Raw genomic sequence first — 23,067 nt, 5'->3', positions numbered from 1 at the left:
TAAATACCGAGTTTGGTCAAGATATCTTGAAAAACATAAAAATGTTCCATACAAAAACTTAATTTTCGACCGATCGTTCCTATGGCAGCTATATGATATAGTTGCCCGATCTTAATAGGATTTTGCATATATATGGGGAGCGTAGTAAAACTAATAAATACAAAGTTTAGTCAAGATAACTTTATAAACAAAAATGTTTTTCATACAAGAACCTACTTTTCGACCGATCGTTCCTATGGCAGCTATATGATATAGTGGTCCGATCCAGCTGGTTTTGACATATGAGCTGCGTGCAACAGAAAGAGGGAATTCTGCAAAGTTTCATAAAGATAGCTTTAAAACTGAGAGACTAGTTCGCATAGAAACAGACAGACGGACAGACGGACATGGCTATATCAACTCGGCTGTTGATACTGATCAAGAATATATATACTTTATGGGGTCGGAGATGTCTCCTTCTATGCGTTACACATTTCACGACAAAATTATAATACCCTCTGCAAGGGTATAATGAATGCAAATATTCTAGTCATTTTTTTAAGTACCTGATATACATAAACTACATTTTTTAATTACGAAATAGAATGAATTATTGTAAAATATTTTAAGCTCAAAGAAAACCGTTTGTCAAATTTTAAGATTTATATAGCCCTTAGTATTTGAGTACTTCAGCTGCAGAGACCAAGTGTTTAGATAAGATATAAAAATGAACAAGTGATTGGTAATTGCAGCTTATAAATCATGACTGTGTGGTAAAAAATATGGAGTGGAAATTACCAATAAAATTTAAACCATTATATCGATACTTTTATCGATAGTGAGGCGTTTTCAACGGCAGTACTTACTCACTTATCGAACTGTGCGACAGCTGTTTCAACATATTTTTGGCGCCATTTTTGCAAGTAGCACTGCAAACCGAAAACAATTGAGTCGTGTTCGCCAACATGGATTTTAATTTAAAGAAACGAGCACGGCACGATGTGAAAGTTGAAGTGGTTAGTTTGGAAGCAAAGTATCCGCACAATGTGATGCTTTATCACTATCCGCCAACGGAGGATATTCACATTGATGAATTTGAAGAACTCGCTTTGGAGCGTCTGCGCCTGCTGCGAGTTTTTGATCGCGCCACAACAAAGGGACTGCGGCTGCTCTCCGAGGACTGGAAGGAATATGTGAATGGCGAAATGAGCAGAGATGGACTCCGGGGCTATTTACGCATGGGCACGACAAGCAGTGGTGCCAAACATGAGTCGGATTTACAAATGCGTCGGCGTGACTATTTGTCACACTTCATACTGCGCTTGGCATATTGTCGCTCAGAGGATTTGTTGCGCTGGTTCGTAGCACGGGAAATGGAGTTCTTTAAATATAAATTCGCCGCACTTAACACAGCTGAAATCAAGCAGTTTCTCGAGGCCAACAGCTTTCACATTCTCCCATTGACAGAAGAACAGAAGGACGAGGTCAAGGACGGTCTCTATGAAAGCACTGTGGGCCAGAGTGTATCAAAGATTGAGCTGCTCGAGTTCTACAAAGTACCCTTCACACAAGTTTTGGATTTGGTGCGGACCCGGCGCTGTTACCTAAAGGCCGGCTTTGCCTATGTGAACACACACGACATGGTGTCAATTGTGGGCGCCAGGCAGCTGGACGAGATTGAACGTGGCATGCAAGCAGCTAAATCCTTTATTGCTGACGTCGAGGCAGACGAGCGCATCTCGCGCATGATCAAGTCCCTGCACAACTCGTATACGGGCAAGGACTACACGGTATGCAAAGATGCTTCGGTGCCGATTGAGTCTCTGGATCAGCTATCCAAAACTTCCATGCCACTGTGCATGCGTATGTGCCACGATCACATACGCAGCCAGCACCATATCAAACACGGTGGACGCATGCAGTACGGCCTCTTCCTAAAGGGCATTGGTGTCACCCTCGAGGATTCATTGCGCTTTTGGCGCGAGGAGTTCACTAAGAAAATGGACGTCGATAAGTTTACGCGTAGCTACGAGTACAACATTTACCACAACTATGGCAAGAAGGGCTCCATGGTCAATTATACGCCCTACTCTTGCCTGAAGATCATTAAGGAAATGGCAGCGCCTGGCGACTGCCACGGCTGCCCATACAAATCGTTGGACCAAACTGCGCTTAAAGCAAAACTCTCTTCATATGGCCTCTCGCCGGGCGCCATCGATGAGGTCTTGTTTTTTGTTTCGCGCAATCATTACCAATTCGCCTGCGGAAAATACTTTATGCTGACGCACAACTCGACGGTGGAGCCGACAATCAATCACCCGAACAACTATTTCGAGGAAAGCCAAATCTTGATGGGCAATCGGCAGAAACGCGCTCCCGGGCCAGTTCAGCAGAATAATAAAGTCAGAGCCTCAATAAAAGGGGGCGCAAACAGATCCATGCTTAATGGCGACGATGATGACGAGCTGTGGAAAATTGCCGAGACACAGGAGAAAGTATACCAGAGCCAGAAAGGCATCGCAGAGGCCTTCGATGATGATCTAGATCTTACTGAAATAATTGATTAATAATAAATATAGTTGTATAAATAGAATAAGAAATAGGAATTTAGTTCAAAAGGAAATTCGGGACGCCTGGATAGGACTCGACTCTCGACTTATGCTGTCTACCTTGGAATAAGAGATGTTTGAATGCGTGCTGTTGTTAAGACTGAACTTTACTTAATAACTGAGTTTTACACTTGCTCTTGGCGCATCCAAAACGTTCTCGTTTCAACGGATTAATGTTTTTGCCATAAGGACTTTGGCCATTTACGTCAACATAATATATGCCACTCGCCTTTGGGTTAATCAAGTAGCCCATTGTTGAAGTTTTGTCGGTCTGACATTTTCGCCATTCGAGCTCTTTCCACGACATGCATTTAAAGCCCAGGAAACTTCGCTCCTGTTGCGGGTAGACACTCTCCGCAAAATACTCAACAGCACGCGTGTGGGAGCAGCCAATAGTCAGGCAGCCGGGCTTAATGGGATGTGCACCTCCTGGATAAAAGTCAATGTCGCCCAAAGGATCTCGTTTCGCCAAAATGCCAATATTCGTGTGTATAACGTCCACCAACTCAGCATCGCCCCGCGTCAGTCCGGGCAGGGATTTTTCATTACGAAAACAGGGCTTGGCCGGATCGAGACCAGTTATACGAGTTACTAGATGTCCCGTTAGTTGCTTGAATGTGCGACCAGCAGTGCCCATAATATGGGCGCCCAATGAATGACCTAGGACAATCATTTTTTTGATCTAGTCGATGAAAATGTAGCTGCCAAACTCACCAATCAAATGAATGTCAATCAATGGCGTCACCTTAATCAAATGCTGTAAGCCGACGGCTAGGTGCTCCCCAATGAGATCTGTGTTCAGGGCCGACCACTTGTACAGCGTGTCCACGTAATAGGCCGCATCTACAATCTAAGATGAATATATATATAGGTGTATACTTGGTGGATACTTTACTAGGTACCACAAAATTAACAGCAGGCCGACACATAAAAGCCCTCGATATCATCGCTATGGCAGCAGAATCGTTAACGGTATTTGTCCAGCCCGTAGCCAGGATAACTAATTTACGATTCTGTCGAAATTTCGGATGATTCCACAGCTTTTCGGCTTTCAATAATGGAACGCTATAATTCAGGCATGGCGTCATATACTGAAAGTGCATTTTCGTTATGTCCGGCTGTATTTGCGAAGGTACGCTTCCAACAAACAGCGTGGAGGAGCCTGTCAAGCGTTGGGATGGGATACTATAGATAGATGGAATACTAAGTGAAAGCATATCACCATTTCCCCATGTACTCACACAAGGTATCAATAACTGTTGCGGCCAATTCGAGCGGAAGTGCTGTAAAAATGTTCATTTTCAAGGTAAGAATATCCGTTAAGGCGTTGGGAATTCCCTGCCACCAGCTAATTGTTGAGTCGTTAGCCCCTGTAGTATACCCTGTGCTGATGAGAATTATACTTAGAGCTCTTAGGCCATCGAATTGGGGACGCATTTTAAAATATATGCTGTGCAACTAAGTCAGCGACGAACTGTGGCCGTTTAAAGTATTTTTTAGCTTCTAGACATGAACGCAAAGTTTTTGCAAATAGGTCGAGGAATTTTTAAAAATCTTTGTTTGCATTGTTGCCAGAAGTGAAAAGGCATAAGAACAGCTGGGATGCCGAAAATTAAATACACTTTCAGATTAATTAATTAACTTACCCAATTTGGCAAAGAAAAGTTGTTATAAAATAAAGTCCCCTTGGCTATAGTTTATTTTAATCCCATTTTGAAAGTTTTGACATCCCTTTTGCTGTCTGTGGGTAAAAAATAATTAGAAGAAGGTTCCCTTAGCTATCTCACCGTGTCCACGACTTGACACACACACTTATGCTTTATAGGTTCGAAAATGATTTTTTAATTCATCACACACCTTTCGACAAAATAAATATACCCCCGAGAGAGTGTAATTATTGGGTCAGTAAACATATGTTTTCATAAAATCGTTTATTTTACCCAAATGTATAATAATGTCATTGTCAACAGATGTGTTGTATTTCGGTACATTCAACCCCTACAAAGTTAGCTTGCTCTAACTAGATACTTTAAACATGTTTCTAAGGGAAATCATATAAAAACTAAGAAACTGCCAATTAAAACTGCAGAAAAGAGATCTTAGGGCTTCACAAAGCACGACAGTCTCAGCTTCATTTTATTTATTTATATACATAGTTGTTTAGTTATATTTTAAAAATTAATTATATTCGATATAAGCATATCTCTTAAGTCTTATTATACCCTAAAATCATTGCAAATGAGTATCTAGGGTATATTGATTTTGTGCATATGTATGTAACAGGCGGCAGAAGGTAGACAAGATAAGTCGTTTTAGTAATATCCACGCCTGTCTACCTGATTGTTATTTTCTCATAGTCTGAATTAACCGGGTCCATACATATATTTTGGCATCTCCGTTTAACCATGTTCTTGATACTCCCGTTGGCGGGCATTAGAATACCACCACAGCATGTCATCGCTTGTCGTACGAGGCGACTAAGAGAGACACTTTTCATATATCCTGCCGGGCCACCCGAGTCCTTTAGTCTGTACCGCGCCTTGAGCAGTTTCAAGACTGTTCGTTAAGGTGAACCCCTTGTGCGAGTATCTTGGGGATTTTTACTCCGCTGATCTTTTCAGTCCTTGACAAATGGAAGATGTTAGTAACATCACCTCGGCGCCTCTAAAAATTATGCCTTGAGTACGACGTTCAACACAACATCGACTATACATTATTCTGAAGTCGGCAAAGTCTTCCATGCTGATAGAAAGAATAAAAATATATAGCTTATTGACTTCTCAGTGAATTTAATTACATTTAATGATGCTTGCATTTACAATAATCGCTATCGTCCATCAAATCCATTGTTCTTGCTGTTGCCGACTTCATGCCAAATGGACTCGCGCTCCTCACATCGACATAGTACACCCCCCTAGCGGCCCAATCAATCTTATATCCCATTGTAGTTGTTGAGGAGCTACAGGCTTTAGTTTCCAGCTCTTTAGTTGTTCTGCATTTGTAGGCCAAAAAGCTTCTTTCCCGACGTGGATAAACACTTTCGGCAAAATATTGGAATGCACGGTTGTGCGAGCAATCGATAAACAGGCAACCGGGCTTAAGGGCATCTTCACCTGCTGGATAAAAGTCAATATCGCCAGTTGGAAAACGCTGTCCCAGAAAGCCAGGATTTGTGTGTATAACATCTACTAGCATGGCATCTCCCTTGCTTAAACTGCGAAATTTGGATCTTTTTAGAAAACAGGGCATGGCAGGATCCAGACCAGTTATGCGAGGCACCCGTCGGTTTGTGAGTCGCTGAAATTCGAGACCTGCCGACCCCATAATATGCGCACCCAGTGAATGACCTAGAAAAATAAATTATAATTATACTGCAATGCTTGTAGGAAAGGAACAAACCAATTAAATGAATATCGATCAATGGCATCATATCATGTAATTTCGCTAAGCCAAAGGCAATGTGCTTGCCTATTATATCCGTGTTTAGGGCGGACCACGTATAAAGCGTATCTACATAACGAGACACATCTACAGCCTGAAATGAAGGTACTCAATCACGCTCAACCTTTAACCTGTAAAGCTCGATGTATACCACAAAATTAATATCGCGTCGACACATAAAAGGCCTCCCTATCGTTTCTATTGCTTGCGAATAGTTGATCGTGTTCAACCATCCAGAAGCTAGAACTACCAATTTGCGATTCTGTTGAAATTTTTGGTGCGCCCAGAGAGTTTCTGCCTCCAGTATAGGTACTTTATAGCTGCCGCAGGGTGTCATGAACTGAAATTGCATGTTTCTTATGTCTGGACTTTTATGTTCGGGTACGGCCATGAGTCGTGCCATTCTGATACCTGTCGAGTGTAGGGATGCGAATATAAAACGGCTTGAACTGATTGATATTGCTATTCGTACTCACATTCATTCTGTAAATAATCGGAGGTGAATTCCACGACGCTTGATCCATATTTATAGGCTGTATTGACCGTTTTTTCTGCCAAATTCATGATTGAATCAAAAACGGTGCCATCGGCTAGTTTTTTCAGACTGAATGCCCAATTATCGTCTATAGATGATATGGGAGTTGCACTTCTAATTGAAAAGATGCTAAGAGCACCAAGCCAAACAAATATTGATCGCATATTTAAGAGATACGTTCCTTTGAGAATCTACGAACCAATAAAATATTTTGCTTGTTTTGCAAACAATTTTAAGCTAACGTTATGACACCAATTAGTTTTGCATTCATAATCCAATTTTACGCATATCTTGAATGGGAAGAGGTTAACAGATTCATGATCGAAATTTTCCGCAGATTTTAAAAGAAATTGTTTAATCTTAAGTTGAGCGTTTAAATTTTATGTTCATAAAACCATAACGTAAGTAGTTAGTAAAAAATATTCCAGTAAAATATGTGCTTATTTTAAAAAATTAACTTATATAGCTGTGTGCGAGCTACGTTCCATATAATTTACAGATATCTTCGTACTGTACGTTCTCCACAATGCGCCCCTTCAATGGACCGTGCAGTATCTCAATGCTAACACAATATTTGCGCTCGTCCAGCTTTTTAAGCAATGCTTCTGAGCCGCGGTATGCGCCGTTCACCACAAGCACTTCCTTGTCCAGGGCGGGTATTACTGTCTCCAGATGGGCCTAAAAATATGGAATTGATAAGTGCTTTGATTTTTTTAAGATATTCGTAAAATTACCTGATCAACTTTACACTTTTCTCCACTCTCCAAGAACTTAATTTTTGCCCGATATTTGTCGATGACTTCTTGCACCACAGCTTTCTGTTTGTAGAACTTATCGCCCATGGAGCTTGAAATAAATTTAACTACAATATTTGGATGAAGCCAGTAGTCCTTGCGATTGGCTCGTTCTTTATGCCTTTCCTCGAGCTTGATTATCTCATCCAACGCGGATCTGCTGCTCTCTGCGGGCAGGGGCTTGGGTTTCTTAAAAACTTTCTCGTCTGACTCGGCAGCCGTGCGTTTCGTATGTAGCGCCGATTTGCCCAATATCGATTCGGGCTGGAATTTTTTCTCCAATCGGATGTCCAGCTTTAGGGGCTGCTCCTCTTCACGCTTCAGTTCCGTATATTTCTCCTGCGATTCATCCTCCTCCCCGTAATTTGACTTTGCTTTTTTAATTTGCTTCTCAATAAATTCCGTCATGCGTTCCTCATCATCCTTTTCCATTTTTTCTTTGCGTTCTGCATTCGCCTGGCGCTCCATGGCCTCCGGGCTGCGGTCAATGTACGTGACAAACCATCCCTTTTCCGTTTCGTCGGCCACCACTTGACCAGTGCGGCCCAGCCACTTAACATAATCGGATAGCGTTAACCAGCGGGTGGCGTTCATGTGAATGTGCTCCTTGTGCGCAATGTACTCCTGATATATTTTGTTGGCGTTCGTGCGCTTGGTGCCAAAGCGGCGACGCAGCAGTTCCATATAGCCATCGGAGAACTCCTTGGAAAAGTTGTGCAGAAACTTGCCAGGTGAGTCCGCAAATAGGAGCAGCTGCCGCTGATGGGACTCACTCATTGTGTGGCACTTAAAGCCATTTTCGTCACGGCATTGTTTCTCGCACATCTGACAGTACCAGCGCAGCTTCTGCAAGCCCTTTGCCTTCATCTTGTTGGCAAGGTACTTGGGCGTACCAACTTCGGCGCGTCCCATGTTTACAATTTATATTTTCGATTTAAAAACAATAAACAAAATAAGCGAAGTAAATAATGCTCTAAATTGTCGTTTCGTGCCTTCTAAACCATATGTTCAATGATTACAGAATTTAACATGTTGCTTAAGTGTTATTAACAGCGATGACTGTAATCAGTCGATACCATGGCTACATTATCGGTTAGACGCCATTTTTGCATTGAACACAATAGTATTGGGTCACACTGTTCGTAGTGCAATAATTGGCGCGCGTTTTCAAAGATTTCAGTTCTTTCAATATTTGGCATTGCATTAAATCTATTGTCCTTTAATATTAGCACAAAAATAACAATCCCAGTAATAGAACACGAACCATATATAGTCAGTCAAGTTTCTTTACTGTAAAAAATATATAGCTAATATAAGAGTTAAATAAAGTACCCTCTGCATTTATTGTCCAGCGTTTCTGTGTCTCAAATAAACTTTTCAAAAGGGGTATTTGATAACAGTTCTGCAATCTGTGTACTTATGTCTGTATATACGATTATATTCAGACTAGTCGGATGAGCCACTTTAAAATCCCGATAAGATTTTGATTTGAATCGCAAATGCAATTAACTTGAAGTACGTAAGTTATTGTCGCTTAACAACAAACCGGCTTTGAAAGCGATTGTATGTGTACAAATGACTGGCGGAGGCTTCGAAAATGGTGAATATGAATACGAATGTGAATAAACTAAAATATACGTGCAAAACTAATTAATGTTGTTGCTAAGTGTTAGAAAGCGTGAGCATTTGATTAACTGATAAGGTTGTATAAACCTTTTTCTTACAAGTATCTAAAATTAAGGTTCACCCTAATTTCGTGGCATACCGGCACGAACACAAGCCAACATAACATACATATGCACGTGTGTAGGTACTTATTCATTTGTATGTAGTATGGTTAATTAATTTACAACTTTAACGAGCATTCGATCGCCACATCACAGCTCGGAATCAGGTCCAATGCAGCGCTATGCGCAATCGCCTGTCATTCCCAGTTGAATAGCTGTCCGCAGAGGTTCAGTCAGAAATATAGTAAAATGGATGGAGCAATTGATAATGCTTCCATTGTTGATGGAGTCCGCGAGGGGTTAATGAACGATTGGAAGATTCTACAGCATGTCTTCAAACTGGTAGAAAAGGAGGATACTCTTTGTACCGATCCAGAACTGTGGAAGGAACAGAAAATAGTCGATTTTATGCAGCCGGACGAACTAAAGGTTAGTGCCCCCCACTTCGTAGACGAGGTCTAGACGTCCCGTCAAAGCAGCCCAGACAGTTCCCGATAAGCGGCTTTAATGCTGATCATTGAAAGAGTTTATTGTGCAGCTGCTTGATCACTTTATTGATCCGCCGTCGTAATCTATTGACGGGTTCAAAAATCTTCAAGCATGATTTGTCTTTTCTACTATTAAAAAGCATTCTAGTGAACATGTCAATATTGATATTCCTCTTAGAAACATATAGACCTGACAATCAAGGAAAACGAAACATCCACAAACTCTGACATCGAGCAGATCTGTCAGCAGGTTATTCAATATTCTGTAAAAACCTCTCATGGCCGATTTCACAATCAGCTGTTTGGACAAATGGATCCCTTTGGGCTGGCTGGAGCCTGGATAACGGAGGCATTGAACACAAGCACGTAATATACCGAAACAAAAATGGATTCAAAGGTCCCTTAATTTGAGTGTGTGTGCACTTCCAGTTACACCTATGAGGTGGCGCCTGTCTTTAGCCTAATCGAGACGGAGATCATATCAACGGTTTGCAGATTAGCCGGCTATAGCCAAGGCGATGGCATTTTTGCTCCTGGCGGTTCCTCATCGAATATGTACGGGCTAGTTCTGGCCCGGTTTAAACGCCATCCAACAATCAAATCCACTGGCATGTTTGGATTACGACCGCTTGTCATCTTCACCTCCGAGGACTCGCACTACAGTCTGCAGAAAGCCGCCCACTGGTTGGGCATTGGCGCCGACAACTGCATAGCTGTGCGCACCAATGCCAAGGGTCAAATGTCACTGGACGACCTGGAGGACAAGATTAAAGCAGCACAGGCAAGTGGACATGACCCGTTTTTCATCAATGCCACCGCTGGCACAACGGTGCTGGGCGCATTTGATGACATCGCTGGCATTGCCGATGTTGCGAATCGCCACGGACTCTGGCTGCATGTGGATGCCTGTCTGGGCGGAGCCGCACTGCTCGCCTATAAGAACCGCTCACTGTTGAGGGGTCTGGAGCGCGCCAACTCCTTTGCCTGGAATCCACACAAGACCCTCGGCGTTCCGTTGCAGTGCTCCCTGTTCCTCACCAGCGAATCCGATTTGCTGGCGCGTTGCAACAGCATCAAGGTCAATTATTTGTTTCAGCAGGATAAATTCTATGATATCTCTTACGACACCGGCAACAAAAGCGTCCAGTGCGGCCGCAAAATAGACGCCTTCAAGTTTTGGCTTATGCTCAAGGCGCGCGGATACGGCAAATACGGACATTTAGTGGATCATGCCATATCAATGGCTCGCTTGTTGGAGCAGAAGCTGCGCGCACGTCCAGATCGCTTCAGACTCGTGCTGGAGCAGCACGAATACTCCAATGTCTGCTTTTGGTACATCCCAAAATCAATGCGGGTCCAGAGCAGTGAGGAGACCCCAGAGTGGTGGACGCGTCTATATACCGTATGTATTAAACCAAGATTCGTTGCCAGGTCGGGATTTATAACTTGCTTCAACAGGTCGCACCCAAAATCAAGGAGCAAATGGCGTACACTGGCACCCTGATGGTTGGTTATACGCCGCTCAGCAGTCGCCAGTTGGGCAACTTCTTCCGCATGGTATTCACCTGTTTTCCCGTGCTCAAGACTGACGAATTGGATGTCATGTTAGACGAAATCGAACGGCTGGGCGAGCTCTGACTAGAAATTGGAATATAAAATAAATAAATAAATAATAATTTGTTTCAAGTAAAACGGTTTCCTTTTTATATTTTTGTTTTTCTCTTGATTTAACATTATATCTTTGTGGTTTTGTTTTATTTACGGTATATATGTATTTTTGCAATTTTACTTTTATTCGCCAACAACGTTAAAATGGAAGAAGGATTGTGTGTGTGTACGTGTGTGTTTGTGTATCATTAAAATATTCTATTTGCTCTTTTCGATTTTGCTTCATTTATAAATCAACAGTTCTCAATTTGCGGTCTGATTAACTGATTAGAAAAGTAAAAATTATCTAGTAGTCGTCTAAATCGAAGCAGTCGTTGTCCAACTCATCGAGCTGCATACTCTGGAAATCCACTTTGTAACGCAAGATACCTGCGAAAAGCAATAAATGTTATTAAATTAAAGTTTTCAAGAGATTCAAAACTAAACAATAAAATAAACTAAATAAATATAATTGAAAGGTACAACGAGAAAATGCACAAAATTATTTTAACTAAATCAAACAATAGTCTGCAAAATAGCACAACACATTGTAAATAATACATACTATATAAATAATTGGATTTGCATAATACATACTATATAAATAATTGGATTTGCATATATAAAGTTTATAAGAAACATATCAACAATTGTTCTAAATATTTGTTACTTTTGAAAATCAAATGGGTATATTGTTGGAAGATTAGAAACAAAAAATGAAAAAATTTGTTGTTTTTAAAACAAACTCAAAAGTGCTTTGCAATCCTGTGCTATAATACTACAGATATATGGGAATAAAAAGTGAAATGGCCTTAATATAAATTGGATAACATCGGAGTTCCAACAGGTTTTGTTTTTGCATTATCGTCATCGTACAGCGTTTATGAAGGATCCAGTGCTTGGGATGAACCTCATTCTAACTGAGAGCTCGGGAATAATCATAACAAAATGGAGATCACATGAATACTTGAAATAATTTATAAGCATTTTTGTTTACGATATCGGGAGGTGTCAATTTTGTATTTACTTTATTCAGGTTTTGTTTGTTCATTATTGTTGTATTTGGTTTGTTTGTGTACTTAGAAGTTTTTCGCGTTCAACTTGTGTCAAATGCAAACAAAGAAATTGCCTATGTAAATATTTTAAATGCTTGTCAAATACGAGTAAATATATGCATAATGCCACAGAGTGTTAAAAATGCGACCAGAGCATCAAACTTGACAATTCAAATACTTATTTCAGGCTTTATGCTGCTGTTGTAAATACATTGATTTTTTTTAATTTTGTAACGGCTGCGTGAGATTTTCTTTTTAAATACAAGTAAAATACATGCATCTAAAAGTATTTTGGCTATACTCGTATATACATATATTTACTTCTTATCTATGTATGTGTCTCGTACATGATTTATTAAGTTTTTAATTCAAAGGTTCGTTTCAGATTAACTTTTCTATTACAGATCGAAAGCATAAAGAATATTGAAGTACCCAAAAACGCTTTTCATTAATAAATAATACATTTAATTTGACCAAAGCACATCGTTAATTATGCCTTCAAAAATAGTTTAAGTGAAACACTCCAATTAAATAATTCCTAAATCTAAAATCATTGCCCACCATACAAATCTATATGGCTAAAACGTATATCGCAATGGGGGCATTTGTTTTGAGATAATATTGTTGAAATATTGTTAAAAACTATGCGTCAAGTAAATTGGTTCCTATCAAGTTTTGAACAATTTATGGCGTTTTAAAAGAAATCAAATAAAATATTTTGTGTATTGAGATCCGAAAATCTATGCAGTGCGAATGCTTTCTTTTATGTTTTGTTCTCTTTTGTTTCTGTTTTTGCTTAGTAATCATCTAGATCAACGTCCTCCAGCGGCTCATCGGCTTGTAGCGATTGAAAATCTACTTTATAGCGCAAAATGCCTACACATGTATATAATTTTAAATAAATAATATATATGTTTATATATTAGAACAAGTATAGTTGATGGTTATGCACAAGGAGCGACGTCAAGTTGACCAAGTTACATTTAGAATTATGTTTAAAAGCAGCATGATGGAAGAGGAATGGAAACAGTAGATACGTAATTAATTTTGTAGCTTACACTCGTACTGTATTCAATATATGTATGTATATATAGGTACTTTTTGCCAACCACTTACCGCCAATGCCACCGAAACCTCGCACAAACTGACTGCCCTCCTGAGATTTGTCCGTAATTATCTCAAGGGTGGCGCCAAACATTTTGTAGTTGTTCGCCAGCCATTCCAAAAGCGGTTGAGACTCGATTAACTCCATTTCTACGCCGCTCTGCAATGTTTTAGATTAATTAGAATGTGTTATTGACAAATGACAGCAATTTTCGGCACGTACCTCCTTGTCCGTGAAGTGAGACTTATCTTTTTCCTGCTCGGGCGTCAAATGTAATACTGTCGTTGACGTCGAGTTCGCATGGTTCTTCAGTACATAGCGTTGAATATCTAGATTTTCCCAGCAAATCAATGTTTCCACAGAGCCCAGTTCCAATGCTCGTAGAGTATCTTCTACACCAAAACAGTATTTGCCAGTATCCTTGAATATAGATTATATGTAAAATTGTTATATTGTTTTGTTTTGTCCTGCTTAAATATGCTAGCAACTCACCTGAGAAATTTCATCAAAGTAACGGCCAATGAGTTTCTTCTCCTGTATAAATTTGACATTCTGCAACGATTCAGCGGCTAATTCGATGGCCTGATTGAAACCGTTCTCACCACCGTAGGACACGTCCACCAGTTTAATAATTTTCGTTTGTAAACGCTGCAAATTAAAAGTAATGTGTTATTATTTTATTAAGCACTGGACCTACAATGTGTTGCATACATTTCATGATCATTCTGGATGACAATTGGCTCCACTGGCTGCGTGACTGACGATTTATATAGTATTGGTAGTCTTGATCAATTTCACGAAATCAATAGAAATCCGACCTTTTATACCAAAACCTCTCTAGACATATTTATACAGGTTGTTTGGATCGTCATTCGTCGCTGAAGCCAGTGGAACTAGCCGTTGGTACACAGGCTAGTCTTGACCAGTGTTAGATTACTTACAGGATCAAACATGTCCGACTGGCTGAGCTCAGTTTTAAAGTCCGCACTACCGGCCAATATAAGGCCGGCAATGTTTGGCTTGTCATTCGTAATGAACAGCTGTGTGGCCACCTCGGCCACCTTGCGCACGTAATTGTGACGCTTCTCCATGCGCAGACGGGCGAAACGAAGGGCAGACTGACCACCACGTCCGTGCTTCTTCGGCAGATCGACGGTGAATTTGTGTAGCACCTCGCGCGTGTTACCCTGCAGGGTGCCAAAGAGAGCGCCATTACCATCCATCACAATGAAGCCGAACTTGTTGTCGTCGGCGAGCAGGGCAGTGAGAGCCTCCGTATGGAACTTGTTGTCGCACAGATAGAGTGAGGTATTAATGGGCTTGAATGGCTCAAAATCAATGTTCACTTTCTTCTCCTTGCCCTCCTCTGTGACAATTGTGCCGCAATAGATGACCAATCCATTGGGAGGCACTGTAAAATAATGGATTAATCGTCAATTAGCTGATTCATTGATTTAAAATGAAGAACCCACCTTTGGTGTATAACTTAAGTCTGTGCTGCACCGACGTGATTGCGCCCAGGACGGAGAGGCGATTGACACGCGACTTGATGTTGGAGGCCGTACCAAATTCATCGGCCAACATTTTGCTGACGCGAGAGATTTGATCTTTAGGCGGAATAATCAATGAAATCATGCTGGTGCCATTTCTAAAACGAAAAGAAAATAAGGGTGTTAATATTTGAGAGCGTTCGACTATGACATAGATTAAAATGTACCGTTATAAAATAAATATACATAAATATATATATAAAATAAATAGTCATATTATATATAGTTGTGATATTTTAACAGTAGAAGACTGCGAAAGCTGCATGAAAAAAAAAACAGATCAAGTAACAGACAGACACGGAGAGATAACAGATAGAGATCAAAAGAACCCAATAGAAAATTTAAGAAAAAGCACATATAGCGGGTGCTTGTTTGAGAGTCAGAGATTGCCGAGAGGTTGCGTTCAACATCTTACGAAAACGAATATACTGAATTTGAGTTCTCCAGATCGAGACGTTCATGCTGACAATCGGACAGTCGTAGATCGCATTCTCAATTAACTCTAACAAAAAAACTATATAATCCATATTATAGTCGAGTTCGACCTGTTTCATAAAGTTGTCAAACCTTATTATTTTATTCAAATATGCTAATATATCGATATTTTGTAAAGGTAGCTACATATTTACATATGCAAATCGAGTGCATACGATATTTTTTTAAATAACATCTCTACCTGGCACGATGCCGCCTGAGCCACCTGAGGCTCACAATTATTGTAAATTTTAAATTGCTGCATTTCATATGATTTGTTATGGTTTACATATACGTATTTGACCTTTTTACAGAAAGCAAAATCATAGATAATGTGGCAGCGAGAAATTGTGAGAGACATTTAGCCTAACGTGCATTTACGTAAATAGGTAACGCAGCTGTCGTTAACAATGCGTAGGAGTTCATTTGTAATCAATTGCAAGGAATGATTGGTTCGTTGCCAACACAGCATCGACATTAGCATTAGCTCCACGCATTACTCACTGTTCGATTGCGTTGTGTCTAGTTTGAACTGATAAAAACCTGACAAAAAACGTGTTGCTCTCAAATTATTTTTCGCAAAGAGCGCGCAAGAGCGCCAAAAACACACACACACTCCCATGGCTGAGAGTCGATTGTCGCGTGGTGTGATTGTGTGAGTGAGCGAGTGTGGGGCAACGCCACACAGATAGAAATGGGGCTTTTTGTTTGTTACCAACACCAGCCACGCATATGAATTGAATTGGTTCAAACCAAACCGTTGTTATTTTTAATCAGTTGAAACAAGAAATTGCAGGTTTACTATTAGCATTGAAGCAGTTGCAACAGCTAAAGTTAACCATCTACATATATGACAACTCTGACCCTGCGATGGCTCGCTAAGCTTTTTTATACCCTTGTTTTATTTTCGCATTGCCAATTGATAGCCAACAAGGGGTGAGTGCAAGATACTCAACAATCGGATATTCAACTCACTCCTCTGTCATTTGTTGTACGGCGACGGCGCGCTGTAAGGCTGCCTCCTGCCCCCATAACCCAATATATTTCGTGTGTACCACCACAAACGAAAAATCCCATCAGATTAAAAAACAATAATTTTAGGTGGGCAAAATATAATAATATTAAATGACTTACCCTCGTGCCATTTCCAGGCTTTTGATGAGCTTCTTTATTTTCCATATTTCGACATTGCGATCAGCGGACGTTTCTTCGCCAGACATTTTGCGTATTTATTGATATTTATTTACGGCCCTTTGTGCAAATTAGGAAAACAAGAACGGGACTGGGGCCTCTGCTTCTTTATATGCCTTTTCACTTGCACTGCCAGGAAATGGAAATGTAACGACGATTTGTTGTCTTCGATTATTGTTTGAGTTTTGTGATTGTGTTGCCTTTTTGTATTCACATTCACGTTCTTCCTTTTAACGTGGTTGGCGATGAATACACTAAAAAATAATTACATACATGAATATGTATATGTATATGTGATGTTGTGTACATGCATATGTAAGTAAAATAAAGAAAGCTGTGGCAAAAAAGAAGGCAACTAAAAGAAAGTCAAAGTGGTGGGCAATTTCAAAATTTAGATTGAATTCAAGCACAATTATTTCAAATCTGTTGTTTTCAAACGAAATCAAAATAAGAAAATTCACTTGAGTTGAAAATCAAACTTATTATTTCACTGCACTAAGGAGAGAATGTGAGCAGAAGAATGAACGCGAGTAAGAGAGCGGGAGCGGGGCTCCAAAGGTGACGTCGACACAAAAATCATTTCGCAAGCACTTAAAAAATTAAGAATGTAACCCAAATGGTATGTAATTTGATAAACTGCATGTTTAAGTGGATGTTGCTACACTTTTTTGATAACTTTAAATAAGTTTTAAGCAATTATAATTGATTTATAAATGTTTTACGTACAACGTGCGCACAAAACCCACTCGGATCTAGTGTGACCGAATGTTGAAAAGAGTCTTACACTAAAAGCAAACGATTCAGTTCATATGTGACTGGTTCTAGTTCCATTATCTATATATGAATAAAGACAAATTTTGTTAAAAGCTATAAATACAAATTAAAGTTAATTTAAATGCTTATACAACTGTGTGGTCTCCATTGACAATCTGAAATCATGTGACATTCATGACGTAGATCCTTTTTATATGACGATATAATCAATCGACGATTGCGAAAAACGATAGTCGATATCAAACATTTTTGAGTGAATGGATATATTAATGAAGAAGAAACCCAAACATGAATTTGGAACTGCTCGGTAGGTTTTGCGCTATTTTCGTAGAAACTTAAAAATTGTACCATTTGTTTTTATTTCTTTATAAATAGAATCTTTTGGTCAAAACTATCCCGAGGAGTTTGATGGCTCCCTGGATTGCATATCACTAGCTGTTACATGCGCCTTTAACAAATACGGCACTTTACTGGCCGTGGGATGTAATGATGGGCGCATTGTTATTTGGGATTTTTTGACGCGCGGCATCGCCAAAATAATATCCGCACATGTGCATCCTGTTTGCAGCCTCAGCTGGACTAGAAATGGCCACAAGGTGACATAAATGTTGCCTTAACTTAATCGTGCCATCGTCTATCAACCTCTAAATATACTTTCCGTTCTAGTTGCTGTCGGCTTCAACCGACAACAATGTATGCATCTGGGACGTTCTTACCGGGGAATTGGAGCACAAGTATCGCTTTCCGTCGCCGGTGCTAAAGGTGCAGTTCGATCCACGAAACGATAGCCGGCTGCTGGTCTGCCCCATGCGATATGCTGCTGTATTAGTTAAAATTGCCGGTTCGCATCGCTGCCTTCCACTGGATTCAGATGTAGGTTCCCTTCAATTTCAGCAGGAATGGGAATTATCTCTTTAAAGAGCTATCAATTTGGAACAACATAGATTGATGCCTATTTTTAAAATTTACTTCATTTGGCAGGGCGATTTGAATATAGTTGCCTCGTTTGATCGACGTGGTAAGCACATATACACGGGCAACGCCAAAGGAAAAATCCTTGTACTGGACGTGGAAACATTTGAGGTCGTTGCCAGCTTTCGGATTATTGTTGGAACATCAAGTGCGACGGCAGTCAAGAGCATTGAATTCGCGCGTCGAGGCGAGTATGTGAAATGTTATACGACTATTTATTAGGTTAATTACCTTCTTGCAATTCTTTTGCAGCGCCTTCCTCATAAATACTTCCGATCGGGTTATACGGGTTTACGATTCAAAGGAGATTATTGCACTGGGCAAGGATGGCGAACCGGAGCCAATACAAAAACTACAGGATCTGGTCAACAAGTAAGCTCTATGAATGCCCCCAGTACCGTTCGGCTAATAATTCTTTTTGCACTTTCAGAACCACTTGGAAGAAATGTTGTTTCTCTGGCGATGGTGAATACATTTGTGCGGGCAGCGCTCGACAACATGCGCTGTATATTTGGGAGAAATCAATTGGTAATCTCGTCAAGATTCTGCATGGTACAAAGGGTGAACTGCTGCTAGACGTTGTATGGCATCCGGTGCGTCCAATTATAGCTAGTATTAGTTCAGGATTAGTTTCGATTTGGGCACAGAATCAGGTAGAGAACTGGTCTGCATTTGCGCCCGATTTTAAGGAACTCGACGAGAACGTCGAGTACGAGGAAAGAGAGTCGGAGTTCGATATTGCTGATGAGGACAAATCGGTGGACTTAAATGCCGATGCTCAACAGGATGAGGAAATCGAAGTTGATGTACAAAAAGTGGAACCAGTTGCGGCGTTCTGCTCCTCTGACGAGGAGGGCGAAGACGAGAATGCTTTACAGTTCCTGCCCATGGCACCCGAGGTGGAAGACCCAGAGGATGGCTGGACAGCGCAAGACAACCTGGAGCCCAGTTCAGCGCTAGTTGGCAACGATTCGCGCGACTACGAAGAGGACATCATGGCTACCAAGCGCAGACGAATGCAGCACTATGACGTCAGCCTGCCCGATGCGCCCACCGACGGTAAGCGAACTAACTTTATTCTCTAGCATAAACATTCACCAGCCGCATCTGTTTTGCTTACAGAAACTCACCCGCTTATATCGAGCAAAGCCAGCAAGGATAAACAACAACCGATTGGTGGCAAAAAAGCTGCAGGCCGCGCGAAAAAATAGTCGGTCGCAGCATTCATAGTTTATTTAAGTTATGTCATTAAAAATCACAAAAACTCGGTTTATTGCGCCTTTGGGTTTCTCACTTGACCCGCGAAAAGCAACAGATTGGTTGACTTCTCAACAATCATGTATAGAAAGGGTCTGTTTAGCTGAAATTTCGGCGGCGTCGACTTGTTGCTCAGCACGGACGCAGTTACAGCTGCTGCGGTGGTGCCCTCTTCATCCACAATGATTTTGGTAGCATGAACACAGAGATTGGCAAACAAACCATCTGCCATGCGGCTTAGATTTGAGTTGCTTTTATCAAACAGATCCCGTATGCCCATCTGTAAAATGACACGTTTATTTATTGTACTAGCACATGTGTCCATAAAGTCACCCACCTCTTGGAGTAATTTCTTTAAGTTAAAGTCCGTCGAGGTTGTGAACTTGGGCATTAGAACTTCGACCACACTGTCGTCCGGCGCATCACGGGAAAACTTGGCAAGACGCTGCAAAAGCGGCGACAGAGTTAAATCCTTTAGATTTCTGGCCACATCATTGAGATTGAAGCCCCGCTTCGGAAGCACAACAATCATTGAAAGTCGATTCTGTTCACCATACGGCAGCTCGAGTACGTAACCATCCAAGCCCTCAATGTTGGTCACATAGGCAAAGTTGCCCTCCTGCACCATCATTGAGACCTGGGTGATAACTGTGCCCTTCTCATCATAGAATGGCTCCGTTCGAGTAGAGGTCTTGTTGAAGGGAAACTGCAAATAATCTTGTATTTAATATGGATATACCAGATATTGTTTTACTAATAATTCACCTTCCACTGGCCCTTAAAGAACAGCGACGACAGCATAAAAATCTTGGCACCATATATTTCCTGAGGCAACACCGCATAGGGTATGAGTCCACGGGTCGAGCGATTGGTGGCCTCATTGATCAGAAATATTGTCTCACGATTGAAGAAGTCCACTTCCACGGGGTCCACTCCATACGATTTCATCGCATCCCGATAACTGCTCCGAATCGGCGAATGCATGTCCGTGTACAGCGCCTGCAGAGAGGCCACTTCAATTGTGGAAGTCTTTGTGCTGAATTGAGTAAGGGTGTAGATCAATTACTATAAAGCCAGGATAAATGCGAGTCTTCGGCACACCGAACATAGAATACCCTTGCAGGCATGTGAGAAGAACAGAAAATGTTTCCCTACAAAAACTCATTTTAAGGTAATTCAAGATATGGCCATGTCTATATTAATTCGTCTTTGGATACTGATAACAAATATTTATGCCTGAGAGATTCGGAGAGGCAAGGATCTAAGTATAAGGGAATTGCGATTCGATCTTTCTCTTACTTCAGATATTTGCTCCACACACTATAAACCGCGCGCAGCTTCTCGTCCTCGACGTTGATGCGCAGCGCCTGACGCAGTTGCTCATAGGTTTGGCCGGCGGCGCCCTCGTACATCAGTACCAGCAGTGACCAGACCGAGAATGGCGATATCATAAAGTCGGCGTTGTGCTTCTCCACCTCGACGGAGACGCGCATTAGGAAGTCGAGTGCGAACTCCTGGGCGCCCTGTGCAACTTTACGCAACGTCTCATCATCAAAATTGGAGCGCAGCGCATATTCGGGACTGCTGTTAACTTGAAAGGCGGCGGCCGGAGTCAGCGGCTCCAGAGCATTGCCCACGGATAGCTGCGGGAAGCGCTGTTGGGCCCAACACACGGCGCATAGCAATAACGTTCCACTAAGAACTCGTGCCACACTATCTGGAATTGGAAATCGTAGAAATAGTTGAAGGTAAATCGAATTTAATCTGTCGTGATTTGGCATAATATGACGGGGTACGTTACATATTCCGTAGAATATTGTTTTCAAATGTGCTTATCACTCAAACAAATTAGACAAACAAAAAATTTCAAATTTTAAGCTCGAAATTGGTTTTTTTACGATTATACTCAAAGGTTTACAAAAGTAAGAACATAAAAATGTAAAATGCATTGGGTTTTACCTGTGATAATCATTTCGCGTTTTTCTCTTTTTTTGCTGACTAAGATTCCAAGCTTCTTTGGGTATTGAAATTGATAGAAATTCAATTTACAATATGTCGATTTGCAAATATAAAAGAGAACAGCTTAATTTATGTGGATTTTTCCTTTGATGGGGAATTTTGAGTTGTTTTGAATTTAAAGTAGCCACTGACGTCGCAACAATTTTTTATTTTTATTTTTGTATTTCAGTAGACGACGTCGTCGTTGATTTGTTGATTAATCCAAAACCGGAATGCACTGAAACTCACAGAGTATGGGTAAGCACATAATACTTATATAAGTCGAGATTGATATATTTATATATGTTAGCGCATATATGAAGCTATTTTCCTGTGTCTTTGCTCTCGTTTATATAATATTTGTCGTATTTAATTCATAAGCGAATGATGCGAAATATCTTTGTTTTACTCGAACAAAAGCTCACTCCCGCTCCACAGTTCCAGAGCCGTACTTAACTCACGGAGATCGACAGAGCAACTGGCATTGGCCTTAGACCAGCCAAACAAACACATGCTGATAAATAAACCCAAGCACAGACACATATACACATATACGAATGTCTCATCCGTGTGAAAGAGAGAGAGAGAGAGAGAGAGAGAGAGAGAGAGATATTGGTAAAGATAGAGAAAGAGAGGAAGAATAAATGGAGAGAGACAGAGAGAGAGAGAGTATGCGCGACGATGCCAATTAAAATGTGAACTTAGATTACAATTAATTAGTTAATCGATTAGAGTTGTAACGTTTTTGCTCTCAATTCGCGACATGAATGGGAAAACCCGTTTTGCGACAGCGGCGGCTTTGACAATTATTACGCATCCTTAACTCTTAGTCAATCGGATAGCGATTTAAATATCCGAGCTTGAAACATTGTTTCGCATGTCGAATTCTTATATTTCTCGTTGCAACTAAAACTCAGTTTGGTTGATTAATTCTTACCAATATAAATAAATTATTTGTTTGTTTAAAGAACTTACAAAAGATGTGAACAACAATTCAGATGCATTGATTTTTACGTTTTTGCATAAGTGAAAAAACAAAAACGATATCAGAGTCTTATTTTAATAATAATTTTAATTTAAGGCAAACATATTGATCAAGCACACTTTATTTTTATTTGAAAATTTTGAAAATTACATAATATTTATTTTGTTTAGCGAAGTATGCAACATATTTTCCTAACACGTCGGCGAGCTGTCCCTTGACAGCATTTCATTTTCGAACCAAAATTGGCCGAAGGTTCGTGTCTCTACTGACATTTTTCATTGGCTAATTTTCGTGCCAAGAGTTTGATTGATTCGGATAAAAACTCGGATAAAAGACACTGCTGTTATCAGAAAACACACGCAGTTTTGAAGATTACGTAAAATATAATACGAAAACATAGCTAATTACAGTCTGGCCCTCTTTTTAGACATTCTACTTGAACTGTTAAATGTACCCAATTAACTATCTTTGCGAAGTGCCTTTTGC

General features: G+C 40.5%; 8 protein-coding genes across 9 annotated transcripts; 3 read left to right on the top strand and 5 right to left on the bottom strand.

The window, feature by feature from the left end:
• The first annotated feature begins 890 nt into the window (after positions 1-890).
• Prim2 (DNA primase subunit 2) lies at positions 891-2,579 on the top strand. Its single transcript, XM_064685004.1, has one exon. It carries the CDS (start codon positions 945-947, stop codon positions 2,544-2,546), a length of 1,602 nt encoding a protein of 533 aa, XP_064541074.1. The 5' UTR covers positions 891-944; the 3' UTR covers positions 2,547-2,579.
• Positions 2,580-2,682: 103 nt separating this feature from the next.
• Positions 2,683-3,965, bottom strand: LOC135430359 (vitellogenin-1-like). 2 transcript variants are annotated; one of them, XM_064685005.1, is made up of 4 exons: positions 3,830-3,965; positions 3,491-3,773; positions 3,303-3,438; positions 2,683-3,248 (listed from the first exon to the last, which is right to left on the bottom strand). In XM_064685005.1, exons 2-4 carry the CDS (start codon positions 3,689-3,691, stop codon positions 2,683-2,685), a joined length of 903 nt encoding a protein of 300 aa, XP_064541075.1. In that variant the 5' UTR covers positions 3,692-3,773; positions 3,830-3,965. The 2 variants fall into 2 exon arrangements, with proteins under 2 accessions (XP_064541075.1, XP_064541076.1); XM_064685006.1 differs by having other exon boundaries at positions 3,491-3,750; positions 3,830-3,954.
• A 1,300-nt stretch (positions 3,966-5,265) lies between these two features.
• On the bottom strand, positions 5,266-6,785 carry LOC135430410 (vitellogenin-1-like). The gene is made up of 5 exons (XM_064685080.1): positions 6,506-6,785; positions 6,181-6,440; positions 5,988-6,123; positions 5,408-5,935; positions 5,266-5,330 (listed from the first exon to the last, which is right to left on the bottom strand). Exons 1-5 carry the CDS (start codon positions 6,726-6,728, stop codon positions 5,302-5,304), a joined length of 1,176 nt encoding a protein of 391 aa, XP_064541150.1. The 5' UTR covers positions 6,729-6,785; the 3' UTR covers positions 5,266-5,301.
• A 106-nt stretch (positions 6,786-6,891) lies between these two features.
• On the bottom strand, positions 6,892-8,379 carry kin17 (kin17 DNA and RNA binding protein). The gene is made up of 2 exons (XM_064685082.1): positions 7,299-8,379; positions 6,892-7,242 (listed from the first exon to the last, which is right to left on the bottom strand). Exons 1-2 carry the CDS (start codon positions 8,268-8,270, stop codon positions 7,042-7,044), a joined length of 1,173 nt encoding a protein of 390 aa, XP_064541152.1. The 5' UTR covers positions 8,271-8,379; the 3' UTR covers positions 6,892-7,041.
• Positions 8,380-9,103: 724 nt separating this feature from the next.
• On the top strand, positions 9,104-11,228 carry LOC135430409 (cysteine sulfinic acid decarboxylase). Its single transcript, XM_064685079.1, has 4 exons — positions 9,104-9,514; positions 9,752-9,939; positions 10,003-10,975; positions 11,032-11,228. Exons 1-4 carry the CDS (start codon positions 9,335-9,337, stop codon positions 11,209-11,211), a joined length of 1,521 nt encoding a protein of 506 aa, XP_064541149.1. The 5' UTR covers positions 9,104-9,334; the 3' UTR covers positions 11,212-11,228.
• A 21-nt stretch (positions 11,229-11,249) lies between these two features.
• Positions 11,250-17,440, bottom strand: eRF1 (eukaryotic release factor 1). Its single transcript, XM_064685078.1, has 8 exons — positions 17,322-17,440; positions 16,539-16,849; positions 14,853-15,028; positions 14,322-14,791; positions 13,873-14,028; positions 13,603-13,800; positions 13,392-13,539; positions 11,250-11,610 (listed from the first exon to the last, which is right to left on the bottom strand). The coding sequence occupies exons 2-8, from the start codon at positions 16,622-16,624 to the stop codon at positions 11,528-11,530; spliced, it is 1,317 nt and encodes a 438-aa protein (XP_064541148.1). The 5' UTR covers positions 16,625-16,849; positions 17,322-17,440; the 3' UTR covers positions 11,250-11,527.
• On the top strand, positions 16,936-19,610 carry Rbbp5 (retinoblastoma binding protein 5). The gene is made up of 8 exons (XM_064685076.1): positions 16,936-17,214; positions 17,553-17,676; positions 17,745-17,965; positions 18,036-18,242; positions 18,351-18,532; positions 18,594-18,713; positions 18,772-19,400; positions 19,464-19,610. The coding sequence occupies exons 2-8, from the start codon at positions 17,658-17,660 to the stop codon at positions 19,550-19,552; spliced, it is 1,467 nt and encodes a 488-aa protein (XP_064541146.1). The 5' UTR covers positions 16,936-17,214; positions 17,553-17,657; the 3' UTR covers positions 19,553-19,610.
• Positions 19,515-22,069, bottom strand: LOC135430407 (serine protease inhibitor 77Ba-like). The gene is made up of 5 exons (XM_064685077.1): positions 21,558-22,069; positions 20,898-21,315; positions 20,364-20,634; positions 19,936-20,304; positions 19,515-19,878 (listed from the first exon to the last, which is right to left on the bottom strand). The coding sequence occupies exons 1-5, from the start codon at positions 21,568-21,570 to the stop codon at positions 19,612-19,614; spliced, it is 1,338 nt and encodes a 445-aa protein (XP_064541147.1). The 5' UTR covers positions 21,571-22,069; the 3' UTR covers positions 19,515-19,611.
• Positions 22,070-23,067: the final 998 nt, after the last annotated feature.

Source organism: Drosophila montana, unplaced genomic scaffold (assembly GCF_035044405.1).
Source record: "Drosophila montana isolate Dmon_TW-CO22-7 unplaced genomic scaffold, ASM3504440v1 contig_3003_1, whole genome shotgun sequence".
Taxonomy (NCBI): Eukaryota; Metazoa; Arthropoda; class Insecta; order Diptera; family Drosophilidae; genus Drosophila; species Drosophila montana.
This window is presented reverse-complemented; position numbering and strand designations above follow the sequence as displayed.